This window comes from Balaenoptera acutorostrata, chromosome 7, assembly GCF_949987535.1.
Source record: "Balaenoptera acutorostrata chromosome 7, mBalAcu1.1, whole genome shotgun sequence".
Taxonomy (NCBI): Eukaryota; Metazoa; Chordata; class Mammalia; order Artiodactyla; family Balaenopteridae; genus Balaenoptera; species Balaenoptera acutorostrata.
In genome coordinates this window covers 7375858-7394241 of record NC_080070.1, presented here as the reverse complement: position 1 = coordinate 7394241, position 18384 = coordinate 7375858, and the positions used below count along the sequence as shown (strand labels likewise).

Sequence of the window (18384 nt, the reverse complement as noted above, 5' to 3'; positions counted from 1 at the left end):
CCGCTACAGTGAGAGGCCCACGCACCGCGATGAAGAGTGGCCCCCGCTCTCTGCAACTGGAGAAAGCCCTTGCACAGAAACGAAGACCCAACACAGCCAAAAATAAATAAATAAATTTTTAAAAAAGTTACAATTCATTATATTGTAGTGAATCAAAAAGTTTTTAAAAAAATATTTAATCACCATGTTGTATACCTGAAATTAATATAATATTGTACATCAACTATACTTTAAAAAGACAGTGTTTTATAATTAAAACATAAAAAGGACATGAAAAAATACTGTTTTAAAGATACTTTGCAGACTTCTCTATTATTTTAAATTTATCTGGAGTAAATTCTTGATTTGGTTGCTGTTGGTTTGTACAGACTTGGATCTCTTCATGGTCTTTGCAGTTTTGGTTTACAGGATCATTCTGAATGGGGGGAGTCAGTTCCGTGTATGTGTGAGATGTGTGCACAGCTAACTATTCCTGTCCAGCTGTTTTGCAGTGTCCTCTCCTGGGACCCTCAAATCCACAATCAAGTACTGTCAGCGGTTCAGTGCTTCTCCACCACGGTGTTGTTGGGTATATCACAGATCCACGCATTAAGCCAGAGAATGTCTTGGTTTGGTTGGAGAAAATGCAAAACCAAGATCAAATCCATGCCCTCCGGGGGTTCAGTCTGTGGGGGAAGCAGGCAGGCTTCAGTTGAATGTGGGGAGTGCTATTAGAGAGAGGTATTTAGAGGATGCTATGAAGAGATGAGCACGTGCCTAAAATGTTCCTGGTGTTGAGAGTGAATGGTGGATATGAAGAAGTTCAGAAGAAGAGAGAGGAAAGGCATGCCAGAGGAAGCAGTCATGAGGATATGATGCGTTTGGGAAAGATGAAAGTCATCTGGTATGAGTGAAATTCATACTGTGAATAGGTAACAAGATTAGGCTGAAAAGGCAGGTCCAGTTCAGCTCAGAGGTTCTTTTACGTCATGTTAATGAGTTTGCACTTATTTTTAAATTTTTATTTATTTTTTGGCTGCACTGCGAGGCACATGGGATCCTAGTTCCCCGAACAAGGATGGAACCCATGCCCCGCCCCAGCAGTGTAAGTGCAGAGTCCCAATCACTGGAAGTCCCTAATTTATTTTTAATTTTTAAAAAAATTTATTGAAATAGTTGGTTTACAATGTGTTAGTTTCAGGTGTACAGCAAAGTGATTCAGATATATATATCTCAATATAAATATATAATATTCTTTTCCATTATAGGTTATTACAAGATACTTATTAGTGTACTTCCCTGTGCTATACAGTAGGTCCTTGTTGGTTATCTATTTTATATTTTAATCCCAAACTCCAAATTTATCCTCCCCCTTTGGTAAGCGTAAGTTTGTTTTCTATGTCTGTGAGTCTATTTCTGTTTTTTAAATAAGTTCATTTGTATCATTTTTTAGATTCCACATATAAGCAATATCATATGTTGTCTTTCTCTGTCTGACTTACTTCATGATAATCTCTAGGTCCATCAATGTTGCTGCAAATGGCATTACTTCATTCTTTTTTATGGCTGAGTAACAGTCCATTGTGTATATATACCACATTTTCTTTATCCATTCATCTGTTGATGTACACTTAGGTGGCTTCCATGTCTTGGCTATTGTAAGTAGTGCTGCTATGAACACTGGGGTGCGTGTATCTTTTCAAATTACAGTGTTCTCTGGATATACGCCCAGGAGTGGGATCCCTGGATCACATAACTCTATTTTTAGTTCTTTAAGGAACTTCTATACTGTTCTCCGTAGTGGCTGCACCAATTTACATTCCCACCAACAGTGTAGGAGGGTTTCTTTTTCTCCACACCCTCTCCAGCATTTATTTGTAGACTTTTTGATTATGGCCATTCTGACTGGTGTGAGGTGGTACCTCATGATAGTTTTGATGTGCATTTCTCTTAATAATTAGCAATGTTGAGCATCTTTTCATGTGCCATCCTGTCTTCTTTGGAGAAATGAGTTTTCACTTACAACAAAATTGGAAACTTCTTAAAAATGTCTTTTGAGAATAACATTAGAGTTGCATTTTAGAAAAACCGATTTGTCACAAGAGTGATAATGTATTACTGGAAAAAGCCAGAGGCAGGGAAATCTGTTAGGAAAAACACTTGAAAAAAAAAAGTTTTTCGGGCTTCCCTGGTGGCGCAGTGGTTGAGAATCTGCCTGCTAATGCAGGGGACACGGGTTCGAGCCCTGGTCTGGGAAGATCCCACATGCCGCGGAGCAGCTGGGCCCGTGAGCCACAATTGCTGAGCCTGCGCGTCTGGAGCCTGTGCCCCGTGACGGGAGGGGCCGCGATAGAGAAAGGCCCGCGCACCGCGATGAAGAGCGGTCCCCGCACCGCGATGAAGAGTGGCCCCCGCTTGCCGCAACTGGAGAAAGCCCTCGCACGAACCGAAGACCCAACACAGCCAAAAATAAATAAATAAATAAATAAATAAATAAATAAGAAAATCCTAAAAAAAAAAAAAAAAAGTTTTTCAAAAGTGAGCTTAAATGGTGGCAGCAGAGATAGAGAAGGGCTTTTATTTGGGAGAAATTTAGTAGATTGGGTGTAGGAAAATCTAGGATCATGATCAAGTTTACAGCTCTGGAGATTAGTTATAATTTTGAGGTGAGAAAAACAGGGGACTGTAAAGAAAAGAGGTATAGAGTGAGGGCTGGTACTGATGAGGAGTATTATTCTGGGCATTTTGTGTTTGAGATGTCTGTGGAAGTCAGAAATAATCAGGAGGAAGCTGGAAATGTGAACATGGATTTAAAGATTTAAAAGTCATCAACACCTCACAGAGAACAGAGGAAACTGCTGCACAAGGTGTGGCTCAGGAGAGCCAGGCAGACAGGCGAATGGACAGGTACAGCTGGCTGTTGGATTTGGTGGGGGGCACGCTTCTTCCCCATTCTTGGCATTTCTTTCCATTTAGAGGAGGCTCCACCAGCACATCATTCCTAGTCTCTGCCTCCTCATTCACTTTGTTCAGGTCTAGGGCTACACGGTCAGGTTCTCCAAAATTAATTCATTATGGTTAAATGAGGTCACAGGGTTGGGGCACTAATCCAATAGGACTGGTGTCCTTATTAAAGGAAGAAATACCAGAGATATCCCACCCCCGCCCAGAAAAAAGCCACGTGAGGACACACGGGGAAAGTGACATCTGCAAGCCAGGAAAAGAGGCCCTCACCAGACACCAACCTTGCTGGCACCTTGATCTTGGACTTCCAGCCTGTAGAACTATAAGAAAATAAATTTCTGTGGTTTAAGCCACCCAGTCTGTGGCATTTTCCTATGGCAGCCCCAGCAGACTAAAACACCCATGATGTAAGGAACTTTTGTCACAAGAAACTTTATTACAAAAAAGAGGAGAAAAAGGCTAAAAGAGGAGCTCTAACCTGACTCTCACCTCAGGATGACTAGTGCCTTTCACAAAAAGCCTGCTTTCCTCCAGTCTCTAGACGCTGTGCCTGGATTATCTGGAACCTTCGTCAAGCAGCCCTCACGACCGCCTGCTCCGTGCTGGCCAGTGTGGCTGAAGCATGTTGGGTGAGTTTTTTGTCCTGCCTCAGCCAGAGCCAACAGAGCCACTGGCCCCACCGCAGAGCTGTCACTGCTTTTGGAGTGGCGTGACCTCGAGACTGAAGGGCTGCTCCCTGGCGTGCACGGCAATGTGGGTGTTGAGCGCCCCCAGGTAGGTGAAGCCCCTTCCACACTCCGCACAAGAAAAAGGCCTCTCCCCGCGGTGACGGTGCAGATGGGTCTCCAGGCTTCTCTTCTGTAGGAAGCTCTTGCCGCACTCGGGACACCCGAAGGGCTTCTCGCCGCTGTGCGTGTGCAGGTGCGCCTTCAAGCTTCCCCGGAGGCAGTAGCTCTTGCCGCACTCGGGGCACCGGAAGGGCTTCTCGCCGCTGTGGACGCGCACGTGCTCCGTAAGCCTGTACCGCTGAGCGAAGCTTCGGCCACACGTCGCACAGGGGAAGGGCTTCCGGCCGCTGTGCTGGAGCAGGTGGCTCTTCAGGTTCCCTCTGAGCCGGAAGCCCCTGTCGCACTCGGGGCATCGGAAGGGCTTCTCCCCGCTGTGGACCCTCGCGTGCTCGGCGAGCTGGGACGGCTGAGCGTAGGCCTTGCCGCACTCGCCGCACGCGAAGGGCCGCTCGCCCGCGTGCCGCCGCCGGTGCAGCTTCAGGGAGGCCTTCCAGGAGAAGCTCCGGCTGCACTCGGGGCACCTGAAGGGCTCGGCCCCGCCGTGGAGTCGCCGGTGCTCGGCGAGGTGCGCGCGGCGGCGGAAGCCCCGGCCGCACTGGGCGCAGGAGAAGGGCTTCTCCTCGGTGTGGACCTGGAGGTGCCGCGTGAGCCCCGAGCGCCGGGGGAAGGTCCTCCCGCACCGCTCGCAGGGGAACGCCGTCTGCCTGGCGTGGACGCGGCGGTGGCGCGCGAGCTTCGAGGGCCGGGTGAACCCCCGGCCGCACTGCCCGCAGGAGAAGGGCTTCTCTTGGCTGTGCAGACGCTGGTGCGCCTTCATGGCGTTCCTCCAGCAGAAGCTCCGGCCGCACTCGGGGCACCGGAAGGGCTTCCTCCCGCTGTGCCGACAGAGATGGGCCCGCAGGCTGCTCTTGAGGCGGAAGCTTCTCTGGCACTCGGGACACCGGAAGGGCTTCTCCCCCGTGTGAACTCAGACGTGTTCGGTGAGCTTGCTCCGGTGGGTGAACTTCCGGTCACAGTCGTCACAGGAGAACGACTTCTCCCCGCGGTGTGCCCGCCGGTGGGTCCCCGCGGCCGCCTCCCCCGAGGGTCCTCTGCCGCCCTGCGGACCCTGGAAGGGCGTCCTCCCGCTGTGCACCCGCAGGTGCTCGGCCAGCTCGTCCTGCTGGGTGAACCCCCGGCCACACTCCCGGCAGGAAAACGGCCTTTCCCCTCTGGGCGAACACACATGCTTGTTCAGGGCGGTTTTGGACCGGAAGGGCCTGCCACACTCGGGGCCCGGGCGAGCCACCTGGTGCGGGGCCAGGCTGCACCTGACACAGCCGCTCTGCTCGCACACGCCGCGCCGGAAAGGCTGCTGCTTACACGGGACCGGCCGGGGCCACCTGAGCTCCGCCTTCCCCCTGGACTTGTTTTTGTGCTTCGGATATTGACAGGACTGGCCTTCGCGGTGGTTCCTTTTGTGCTTCACAAAGTCTCTCTTTATCTGGAAGACATTCCTACAGACAAAGCAGGAATAAAGTCTCAGCCCTGGTGGAATTTCCAGGTGATCTGGGGTTCCTATTGGCTTATGCCGTGGATCATTCTTGTCCTGATTAGATGCTGTGATGTCGAGGTTTTTATTTAGAATCTCTGTTTCTTGGAGACTTGGGTGTTGTAAGGCGGCTCTTTGATCTGATAAAATCTTTCTTTCCTCCTTGGATAAGGGAGCACAGAAGCCCTGCTCTTGGAGACCATTTAAATGGCATTCCTCCTCTTTTGCCCGGAGAGTTTCCTGGTCACCTGGAAAGACAAAAAGGCCCACCCTCATCAGTGATCGGTCTGCGGAGTCAAGGACTGTCTTCACATCACTGACAACGTGGGAAAGGGACTCCCGTTGTCCCCATGACTTTGTGAATCTGCCTACCACAGGTGAATTATATTGAAGTTTAACTTGGATGTGCAAATCCTTTCATCATTTGTTAACAGAAGGCTTAACGTGAAAAAAATGGCAGGCAAATACATTTTGTGAGCCTATGAGGACCCTCAGAGGCTAAGCAGAACTTGGAAGAAAATAAAAATGAGTTACTCTGAGAATCTGACCATTTCATTATAATATTTCTTTAAATCTGTGAAATAAATAGCACAATATTTAAGTAGGAAGGCTTTGGGTCGTATTCTTGCACCCTTCCACCACAGATTTCAGGAAAAGTTTTCTGAAGAAATGCTAATAGGAAGTATCTTTCTTAGGAATGTCAAATGGCAATTTACTGAATTCACAAAGAACACTGTGGAAGTAATTCCCTTTCCCAAGGAACTCCGAATTATAAGAAAGTCACTGCTGTTCCCAAAGTAAAAGCCATGATGACAGGGAACAGAGGGAGCTGAGTTGGCACCTTATTCTCACCCGCCACACCTGGAGAGGACAATTCCCGACAATCACCTGAGCTGCTATATTCCAGAACATCTTTTTCTCCCTCATCCTGTTGCAGTGGGTCACATAGCTCTCCTTTTTAAAATCTCTTAACCTGGGAGCAAACCTCACCTATCAGGCTTGCCCCAGAGCAGGACTCTGATTCTGCTCTGAGGTCATCTCAACAACAACACAGATGTTTCCAACTAGATGACATCATTTACTAAGTTAGCACCCACAGCTTTTGCCTGGACCATGAGAAAAGCATACTTGCCTGTCTCCTTGAATCCTATTTCTCATCACTTACTGTTTATCCCAGGCAGGGGAGTAGTTGTGTTACTGGGTGAGTACCACCTGGTACAAAGGAAACATTTGTTTTTAGGGACAGCCACCAACGTCGTTCATTCTTTGGTACTCAAAAACCTTTCCAGGCCCTTTCTAAAGGATGAAATTAAACTCCCACCATGGCATTTTTGGTCTCTGATACCAATTATGTGCCACCACTGCCACTCCCCCCATCTTCCACTATGTCCCACAAATAACATTCAGCTATACTCAGCGCCTTCCATTTTCTAAATATAACAGGCTTGTTCTCACCTCTAAGCCTCAGCTCATGTATGACCCCTGTTGAATCTTCTTTGCCTTACCAAATATGCCCATTCTATGCTATTTAAATCCTAATTCCTTTAGAAGTCCTTCTGGGATATTGCTGTCTCTCCTCTGCTTTCTCCTCTAAATCCCTATAGCGCTTTATTATCATTGCCACTTACTATTTATAAGTTGTATACGGTCTTATTTTATAGTAGACTAATCCAATAGTTCAATATAATTGACTAACCTAACTGCCATGTCAGTAGGTCAGTAAGACAGACAATAAACTCTTAGAGTGGGAAAAAATATATATATATATATTTCTCCCAACCCCTGGCCTATGTAATATGTGACATAGTCCTATGAACATGGTAGGGACAATACTGATTAGATGGGTGAATTAATAGATGGTAGCAGTGAAATGAAGCCCTGGGGAATTCTTTTATCCTCTGATGGAGCTAGTCACACACTCCCTGGGTTTAAATTCCCTCTTTTTCAGGAGAGTCCTTGATACCCAGAGACTTAGTAGATCTCCATTTAGTAAAGCATTAACATACTCTAAAAAATGACACATTCTCTTAAATACTTAAAAGTATTAATATATTTAAAATGTTTTCCTTATGATACAAGGAATTAAAAAGTAATCCTTCAAAAGGAATAAAAAAATCCCAAGTTCTAAAAATCTGAACAATAAAAGAATATACTGTACAAAATTGGAAGACTTCTCATTTCTCTGTACACAAATGGACATGATGATGTGATGGGGAAGACGGTTTTTCCTCAGGACTGGACAAGTGGATCCTTTACTGTTCTCTTAAAGGCAGTTCTCATTTTCTGTTGTTTTTTTTTTTTTTAATGAAATATATACAACTTCCTTCTTTATAAAAGTAAGACATTCTTATATTTGCTACCAACTTGAGTGAAAAAAAATAACATTCTCCATCAAAATAATATTTCTTATTCACTACGTCCTGCTGACTCTGCAGAAAGATTAGCAAACAAGGCTAGGAGAATAAATGAGCCAGGCCCTCAAATCCATCTACTCACCAGAAAGGCCAAGTGTCATTTGTGTTTTCTCTAAGTGTCCTTGGTCTCTGATTAACAGCATTCTTCCTTGTTCCATCCAGGTGATCAAATCTGGCTTTGAAGAAATACAGCCTGCAGAGAGAGTCCACACAGACTCAGTCTGGGTTTCCTGAGTACTTGACTAAAAACAATTTCAGTTTTTAATTTTAATTTTAGTTTCATGGCTGACCTTGATTCCTGGAGACATGAGATCAATGTTACGTTAAAAAAAATGGAAACCCTTGAAATTACATGAATAACTGTTAAATGTTCCCGACAATATTTCACAAAATTAAAGGAAACAGAGAGGTTGGGGATGATGAGGATCCAGGCAGAAAGTATTCAAAAGGGATCATTATGAGAACAATGTGAGTAGAATAAAAAGCAGTCAGAGGGGGTCAAGAAGGGAACCCAGATGACTAAACTTTTCTGATTAGACTCTGCACATCTAAGGAACTAATTACTGAGGTGCCCACATTCCTTCTAATATTTTATTTATTTATTTGGTTGTGACACATCTTAGTTGCAGCAGGCGGACTCCTTAGTTGCCGCTTGCGGGCTCCTTAGTTGTGGCTCACCAGTTTCTTAGTTGTGGCATTCGAACTCTTAATTGCAGCATGCATGTGGGATCTAGTTCCCTGACCAGGGATCGAACCCGGGCCTCCTGCATTGGAAGGAGGATTCTTTACCACTGTGCCACCAGGGAAGTCCCGCCCACATTCTTTCTTGATCAATGTAATGAAGGAACCAGGAGGCTGTTAAATGACAGTGATTATGAAGAGATGGAGAGTAATGTGTCTAATGACATCAGCCTGAAGGGAAGAGGGGTTGTTACAAAGTAGTGGAGGGATTTTAGAAGATGCATCAGATACCCTGCAGTGGTGTCACCTATGGCTCAGCCCTTGGATCAGTGTTTCTCGAAGTGACCTAGTTACCACCAGCATTAGCAGCACCTGAAGTACTTGTTAAAAACATAGATTCCTGGGCCTGAGCCTGGACCTGCTAAATCCTAATCTCTGGAGTTAGGATCTGGACATCCTGTAAAGAAAATCATTTGCAAATAATACTGTTTGGTTTTTAAAATTTGGGAAAATCAGACTGGATTCTCCAAGCCCAAGGATTGTGATAACTCAAAACTCAACACTGGATCAGCACAGGGCTGTAGTTTCTCCTACCCTACTGGCCTCAGTCTCCTTAGCTTGACCCTAACTGTTGGGGTGTCCTGGGGACAGCTGGGGTGTCCTGTCCTATTGACATATTCTCCCTAGATGATCCCAACTAGCCCTGTGGTTTAAATGTCATTTATACAATGACCCCAAATGTGTGAATCCAGTCCTGATCTTCACTGGAATTCCAGTCTCGCATACTCAATTATCTACTTTATATTTCCATATAAATGTTTAATAAGCATCTCACACTTAATGTGGCCAAAACCTGCTCTCTCCCAAGCCTTCCTCATGTCAGTGAATAAAACCACTGCCATCGGGGCTTCCCTGGTGGTGCAGTGGTTGGGAATCAGCATTGCTAATGCCGGGGACATGGGTTCAAGCCCTGTTCCAGGAAGATCCCACATGCCGTGGAGCAACTGAGCCTGTGCTCTAGAGCCCGCGAGCCACAACTACTGAGCCTGCGTGCCACAACTACTGAAGCCCACGTGCCTAGCGGCCATGCTCTGCAACAAGAGAAGCCACCGCAATAAGAAGCCTGCGCATCGCAACGAAGAGTAGCCCCCACTCACCACAACTAGAGAAAGCCTGTGTGCAGCAACAAAGACCCAACGCAGTCAAAAATAAATAAATTAAATAAAATAAATTTTAAAAAACAAAAGGCATTGCTCTTTAAAACAAAACAAAAAACACTGCCGTCAAGATACTCAAGCCAAAAATCTAGAAGTTGGTTCTTCTTTCACTGGACTCCTCTGCAAGCAACTGGCAAAATCTGGGCTGCTACCTCCAAAACATATCTGGAGACTGCCTCCTGCTCTCTGTCTTCATTACTACATACCTGGTTCAGCTGCCACAAAGATTCACCAGTACTGCCAAGGCTCCTGGTTGGTCTCTCTCCTTTATTTCTACGCACTACAATTTATTTTCCACATAGCAACCCAAGTAATCATTAAAAAAAAAAAGATATCATATTACTTCTCTATTTAAATCCCCCTATGGGAATTCCCTGGTGGCCCAGTGGTTAGGACTCTGTGCTTTCACTACCGAGGGCGCAGGTTCAATCCCTGGTGAGGGAACTAAAAGCCCACAAGCTGTGTGGTGCGGCAGAAAAAAAAAAAATCCCCTATCATCTTCCCTTTATCTTTAGAATAAAATCCAACCCTGCAGCTCAGCCTAGAGGCCCTTCACAATTCGGCATCGCTGCCCTTGCCGTCCTCTTCTCCCATCACTCTTGTGCTAACTCTCCGTGCATATGCCACAACAGCCTCACTGAGGTTCCCACAATGTACTGAGCTCATTCACTCCAACCTGTGGGCCTTTGCACTAGTTCTTTCTCTGCTTAGAATTTTCTTCCCCCTGATTTCACATGGTTGACTCGCTCTTGTCATTCATATCTCAGACAGAATAAGTTATAAACCCCCAAAGAGAGAAAGAATTCTTCAGGTATACTGAGATCACCTATTACATTGATAAGAGGAGAAATATTCTTAATGATACAAGACTGAGTTAGAGCAAGATGAGTAAGCAGTGAGGTACAATCTCCCCAAATTTCTCTTCCAATCCACTTCCTGAGTACTTCCCTGAAGATATCTAAGTATCCCATCCCCCTGCTTTCTTCTCTCTCCTTTTACCAGGGAAACTTTCTTCCCTGTTGTATCCACATTCTGCAATGTGTTGGGTCCTCAGCTTATTCTAATATAATAACTATGTCCCCTTCATGAGAGCCTTAGTTCTTATAAGCATGTATCTCATTCAGGCAACATAAGCAGGCACTAAAGTATCAGTTAAAGAAATAAAACAACACACTTAAAAAAGAGAGAGGCAATTAGATTATTTTGTAATTCTAACTGTGGGAGAAATGGGGGAGGGTTGGAGTGGGAGATAGAGAATTCAGAGTGTTAACAAGGCTGAGGGGCACAGATATCACTGGATAAAAAGAGACAAAATTCCCAGGCCATTACAGGAAGTTAAAGAGACATTCTGAATGTGAATTGGGCACAGTATCATATTCAACCAGCCAACAGCCAACAGCCAATAAAGGGAAGAAAGCCTATTAGTATTAGGTTGGGTCCCAAAAAGCGATTCCTTAGAAACCCATCTTACCCAGGGAATCAAGGGTCTCATAATTGGTCTTCATTTCTTGCTGATACATTTCCTTCTGCCACTTCTCCAGGATTTCCCACTCTTGCTCCAAAAAGTATAAGGCCACTTCATCAAATGCCATGGGTAACTGAAATCATAAACAGTACATACATATATTTTCATTTCAAGGCTACTGTGCTTTTCAACATCCATGTCTTTAAGAGACAGGGAGGAACAGTATTAAGGTAGTTATCTCTGGATGGTACCATGAACATAATAAAGGGGTCACAGAGGTCTACTGGAACTAAGTAAAGTGAATGAATGAATAGCAGGCCTTTGAGCACATGTACCATCTAAAGGAGGATACTTAACATAGCAGCAAACAACTACTGCAACGTAAGACTGGGCCAGTGTTGCCAGATATGTCAATTTTTAAAGTAACTTTTTAATTTTGAAATGATTATAGATTCAAAGGTAGTACAGAAGCGTTCCTTGTACCCTTCAGTTTACCCCAATGGTCACATGGTACGTTATTATAGTACACTGTCAAAACCGTGAAACTGACATTGGTAGTGTGTGTGTAATTCTACGTGATTTCATCACATGTGCTGACTCATAGGACCACCCTGCAATCATGAACAAAACTATTCCATGGCCAGAGATCTCCTTTGGGCTACCCTTTCATAATCACACCCACTAATCTATTATCCATCTCTGTAACTTTGTCATTTCAAGACTGTTACAAACATGAAGTCAGGGAATTCACTGGCGGTCCAGTGGTTAGGACTCCGTGCATCCACTGCAGGGGGCACGGGTTCGATTCCTGGTCAGGGAACTGGGATACTGCATGCCATGTAACGTGGCCAAAAAAAAAAAAAAAAAAAAAAAGTCATAGTATGCAACTTTTTGAAATTGACATTTTTCAGCCATCATAATGCTCTTGAGATCCATCCAAGTTGTGTTTATTGTTTATCAATATTTCATTTCTTTCTATTGCTGAGCAGTAGGCAATGGTATGGGTATACCACAGTTTGGTTAACCACTTACCTAATGAGGGACAATGTAGTTGTTTCCAGTTTTGGGCTGTTACCAAAAAAACTGCTATAAATAATCATGTACAAGTTTTTGGTGGGGATGCATTCCATTTTTCTGGGATAAGTGCCGAGGTCTACAACTGCAGGGTCATATGGAAATTATATGTTTAGTTTACTAAGAAACTATTTTCCAGAGTGGCTGAACCCTTTTACATTCCTACGAGCAATGCACGAGAGATCATTTCTCAGCATCCTCACCAGCATTTGGTAATGTTGCTTTTTTTTTTTTTTGGCCGCACTGTGCAGCATGTGGGGTCTTTGTTCCCCGACCGGGGATCAAACCAGCACCCCCTGCCTTGGAAGGGCGGAGTCTTAGCCACTGGACTGCTAGGGAAGTCCCAATGTTGCTATTTTTTATTTTCATTATTCTAATAGTTGTGCAGTGATCTCATTGTGATTTGAGTTTGCACTTCTCTAATGAATAATGATGATGAGCATCTTTTCATGTGCTTATTTCTCATCCACATATCCTCTTTGGTGAACTGTCTCTTCATGTATTTTGCGCATTTTCTAATTGGACTGTTTTTTTGTTGTTGTTGTTGAATTTTGAGAGTTCTTTATATATTCTAGATATAAGTCCTTTGTCAGGTATGTGGTTTGCAAATATGCCCTCCTCCATCCGTAGCTTGTCTTTTCACCCTCTTAACAGAATTTTTCCCAGAGCAAAAGTTTTTAATTTTGATGACATCCAACTCATCATTTTTTTCTTTTGCAGATTGTGCTTTTGGTGCCACATCTATGAACTTTTCACCAAGCCCTAGGTCCCAAAGATTTTCTCCAATGTCATCTTAGAGCTTAACATTTTACATTTGGATGTGACAGTTCATATATATATATATATATATATATATATATATTTATTTATTTATTTATTTTGGTTGCGCTGGGTCTTAGTTGTGGCAAACAGGCTCCTTTAGTTGCGGCTCGAAGTCTCCTTCGTTGTGGCTTGAGGGCTCCTTAGTTGCGGCACGTGGGCTCCTTCGTTGTGGCATGCAAACTCTTAGTTGTGGCATGCATGTGGGATCTAGTTCCCTGACCAGGGATCGAACCTGGGCCCCCTGCATTGGGAGTGTGGAGTCTTAACCACTGCCACTAGGGAAGTCCCTGGATGTGACAGTTTTATGTGAACTCTCCTGATTTTTACATTTTGGCAACTAAAATTCACAATTTTAACAAGGAATGGTTAAAAACAAACAAACACCCAAAACACACAGCTGCGAGCCACAATTTGTTCATGGACGTTTAATCTACAACCTCTGGTATGGACTGACTAACCAGGACTGCTCTTCCTGGAGGTTCGAAGGACAGATGCACTGTGACGACAGGGAAGGAAAAGAAGATACATAATTTAGCTTGTGAAGATTCCATTTCACTCCTTTCAAATTCTGTGCTACAAATGTAGATGAGAGCCTACCAAGGCAAGTGCTGGGCAACTCACAAGACAGCTCGGGCTCTTCCCAAGCATATGAAAAATGTTGGTCCCAAATGCTACAAAGTAAACTCTCCCAATAAAGGAATCTAGGAAACTCCACAACCAGGGCCACTTGACACTTTCTGAAGAGAAGAGTTGCAGAGATAAAATTCCATCATCAAAACTATTACAGGCGCCCAAAGCTGAAGTATCAGCTAGTATAACAAACAACTTTAAACTTGGTGTTGCATTTAAGGTGAGACTTTCAAAGAAATTCCTCTACTGTTTACTTGCAACTCACCCACGTGCTTTCCACTTACAAAAGACTTTTCTGTGAGCATTCTCACAATTAGCACTGAACTGCTCCAGTGAAAAGGAAAATCAACCAGAAAATGCTGATTTCTCCCTGCCTACCCCCAATAATACAACAGCCAAGAAGCTGACATCACTTGAGCTTTCTCTGTGGACTCAAACTTATAGCCAAAGAAGAACTATTACAAACCACCAAGTTTCACAGAACTGAGAGATATATTCCAGGACGTTGAAGAGAGGCGGCCTGAAGAAATCTGAACAGAATTGGTACCTGCCAAGGAATGCTGCGGGAAAGGGGTGAGAAGCCCTCTACATTAGTGAGATTATTAGATAGGAAATCTCAGTGGAGATACAAGGAGAACTTGCATACTTAGGCAGGTTATACTTAATTGAATGTAGAGTTTCCTGGATTAGGCTTAGGATATGTCTTTCAAACTCTAAACCCAGTGTTCAAATTTTCCATTAAATCACTAGAGTATTCGTGGTAAATCTGAATTAGGATAACCACCCAAACTGGTTAAGTTTTCCGTCTTTTCCTAGAGGAAGCAGTCTCCAGTCTTCTTCCAACTTTTCCTCATTTGCTGATGAACATGTGCTTCTCTGAAACTCCATTTGTCAGCAGAGCTCGGAATGTGAGCCCAAGAGAAACCAGGACGTTCAGAGACCCCCGCACAGGACGGGAACAGCAGGGGAACTGAACGGACCACGAGCGAGACCCTGGGTTTCTCCACGGGGCCCCTTTCTCCCAGATCAACCTCACAACAACTCGAGCACCTAGACCGAGCCTTCTCCGGCCCGGGGTCGGAGCGCAGTCCTGCTTACAGACAATCCCCGGCCGGGGCTCCCACCGCCTCGCTCCCTGAACCAGGAGCCCACTCCAGATCGCGAAGGGGCCCGCATCTTCCACGGCCCCTCTTACCGGAGCCGGCTCGGCCATGTCCGCTCGCGGTCCCGCCCGACCCCGGCCCCCCAGCCACCCCGGCATCCAGGCGACGCCGCGGCACCTCCCCTACGGCAGTCCCGCGCTCCGCCCAGACCAGCCGGCCCGGCCCGGGCGCGGTGCACGCTGGGACTGGCGGCCGCTCCGCCCCCACAGCGCCCCCTGCGGCTGGGAGGAGCGAACGCCGGCCGCGGGAGCCGCCCGCGCTGTGCCGGCCGCAGCAGTGGACCTCGAGCACATTTTCATGTGCCTCATTTTCACCCACAGACCCTCTTCGGTGAAATATCTCTTCACGTCAAATAGTCTTATTTTAACTTTGTTCTGATTTACATTTCTTTAATTACTATTGACGCTATAGACTTTTTTAATTGAAAAATTTATTGAAATAATTGTAGTTGTATATGCAGTTATAAGAAATAATGCAGAGAGGTCCCATGTTTCACTTCTATTAATTTGTGTGTGTGGGTATTTAGTTCCATGAGGCTATAGGCTTTTCTAGGCATTAATTTGTTTTTCCTCCTTTGTAACGCTTTCTTCATTCCCTATTTGATCCTAGAAAATGATCTTACATAATTATATAAATTCCATATCACATCACGGTCACATCACATAATCCAGTGGTGTTTCTCATACATTTCTTATTCAGTAGCTTGACTTATCAGATTTTTCAAATGTATATTTTAAAATTCACTTATTTTTGTCTTTGATGCAATCTGATACTTCAGTATTTAGAATTTCTCTGTATATACAGTGAGTAGTAAATACAAATTTATTTTGATAAACCCTTTAACTATGTAAAACTATCCAGTTTATGGTGTTAGATATGGATCTAAAGTAGTTCTTATTATTCTAATATCCATCTGTACTACTTGGACAGCCTTTGCTCTATCACAGTGAAATTTGCTTTATGCCCTTAACTAGTAGTGTTCCTGAGACTTCAAAGCCACTGGAACCCCTTCCTCTTTATGTGTGTCTGGAGGGCTCACAAACTTCCTTAGTGACTCTTATAGTGTCTCCACTGTTGTCCCTCTGCTGCTGCCAATGAGCACGTCACTGTTGTGGTGCTAGGCAGTGATTATTTCTCCTAAAGCTGCTGCTGGGGCCTCAAAGTTGGGGGTATGGATTTTCCTCAAGTGATTCCAGTTTTCAGCCTAATTAAGTTTCTGGGATTACAATGTCTTTTACTGGGACATTCAAATGATATTCCCAGGAGACCAGAAAGGTGAGCACCTGAAGGACATCCCCATCTATTACACACTTAGTGTGTAAATGGCAGCCCAGTCTCTGGATGTCTCTTACACGGAAGGAAAGAAATCACAAATAGGCATGAATACAGCTATTTTTGTAAAATTCTGCTTAGCTTCCTAAACCATTGGTACCAGGTCAGCCCTTCTGTTCTCCATGAATGAGGAAGGTATTTCCATACATGGGCTCACAAGAATCCTGCCCCAAGATTTAGGCCATACCAAACCAACTTTGCACATCTCCATTTTCCCCAGAGTTCTTTCTGGCTGACTTTAGGGAGTCCTATTCCACAAGGAAGCCAGCTATGGTGGAAGGAGCTTGAGTTTAAAGTGAGAAAGACCTGGCTTTGGATATAGGCTATACCGTCCGCCATCTTTGTGACACCAAGGAAGTCACTTGACACTTGGAACCTTAGTTTCCATATCTGAAGGGTTGCTGTAATAATTAAGTGGGAAGCAACTTAAATGTTCATTGACAGAGGAATGAATAAAGAAAATGTGGTACATACATAAAATCGAATATTACTCAGCCATAAAAAAAAAGAACAAAATAATGCCATTTGCAGCAACATGGATGGACCTCAAGATTACCATACTAAGTAAAGTAAGTCAGAGAAAGACAAATAACATATGATATCACTCATATGTGGAATCCAATTTTTAAAATGATATAAATGAACTTATTTACAAAACAGAAACAGACTCACAGATTTCAAAAACAAACTTATGGTTACCAAAGGGGCAATGTTGGGGGGGGGTTGGATAGGGATAAATTATGAGTTTGGGATTAACATACACACACTACTATATATAAAATAGGTAACCAACAAGGAAGTACTGTATAGCACAGGGAACTTTACTCAATATTCTGTAATAACCTATATGGGAGAAGAATCTGAAAAAGAATGAATATATGTATATGTATAACTGAATCACTTTGCTGTACCCCTGAAACTAACACAACATTGTAAATCAACTATACTTCAATCAAATAAAAAATAAAATATGGGCTTCCCTGGTGGTGCAGTGGTTGAGAATCTGCCTGCCAATGCAGGGAACACGGGTTCGAGCCCTGGTCTGGGAAGATCCCACATGCCGCAGAGCAATTAAGCCCGTGAGCCACAATTGCTGAGCCTGCGCGTCTGGAGCCTGTCCTCCGCAACAAGAGAGGCCGCGATAGTGAGAGGCCCGCGCACCGCGATGAAGAGTGGTCCCCACTTGCCGCAACTAGAGAAAGCCCTCACACAGAAACGAAGACTCAACACAGCCATAAATAAATAAATAAATAAATAAAATTTTTTTAATAAATAAAATAAAATAAAATATATGTAAGCAAAAAATTAAAAAATAAAAATGGAAAAAAAAAACTAAGTGAGAGAACATAAATAAAGCAGTTTTACCACAGTACCTGGCAGTCATTCCTCCTGGCCTCGCCCCTCTCCCACTTCCCTCGGCCTCAGATTGTCTGGTATGCGGAGAGGCACATCCTTCACCCTACCTGGAAGTCTCCTTGGCTCTCTTCTCTCGAGTCTTATTTTTCTCTCCTAGCCTGAATCTCCCAGTCCTGTGTTATTTCCCTGCTAACAATTCAGCATAAAAGCCAGCATATTAGGCAAAAATCAGATATAGTCAAAATTACCCCAAACATCTTCCAATTTGCTCCTAATTGTTGTACACATGGTTTTATACAACTCTGTACAGCAGTTCTTATACACACTAATGTTTCAGAACCAGTGACTTAGACCAGAGGCAGGAAGGAAAGGAAAGTCCAGTTATAGATGTCTGCACATTCAAACCATCCTGTCTCTGAGATCATCATCGAATCTCTGAAGGTGGAGAAGCAATGAGTGGGGAAATGGAAAGCATTGCTGCATGACTGTTGGGACTCCTCTAGTCCTCTTTAATATTAAACCTCTATAACCTTTCCCCAGTCAATAGGCTTGTTGAGTGCCATCATTCCGCTAAGCACATACTGGAGGCACACAAGATGTGAAGTATCTGCCACATGGGGGCGCTGTGAGGACTAAAAGCTACGATGTGCTTATTCCAGCAGCGCTTGGTGTATAGTAAGCACGCAACGTAAGTCAGCTGTTTTTATTACCTTCTTTAAAAGGAGCAGATAAAAGATCTAAAAATCCCAGAACCAGCTGGAAAACTGCCTTTCTCATTTCACTGAGAAACATCATATACACTTAAATGAAAATATATGAACCAGCTCTTTTAAAATATCTGGTTAGAGAAACCCAAGATTCTGAAAAATCACACACACACACACACGGAAGAAGAACGTTACCTATAATATTCTGTTTTATTTTTACTTTTTCTTTTCTGGGGCTAAGCCAGGATCTGTTTAAATTAC

The 18384-nt window shown here is 44.2% G+C and overlaps 1 protein-coding gene across 1 annotated transcript; it reads right to left on the bottom strand.

The window, feature by feature from the left end:
- Positions 1–2528: 2528 nt before the first annotated feature.
- Positions 2529–14895, bottom strand: ZNF425 (zinc finger protein 425). Its single transcript, XM_057550584.1, is given in 4 exon segments — positions 2529–5510; positions 7759–7869; positions 11046–11172; positions 14761–14895. Coding segments are annotated over 4 exon segments (2181 nt in total). The 5' UTR covers positions 14827–14895; the 3' UTR covers positions 2529–3633.
- Between the last annotated feature and the right edge of the window lie 3489 nt (positions 14896–18384).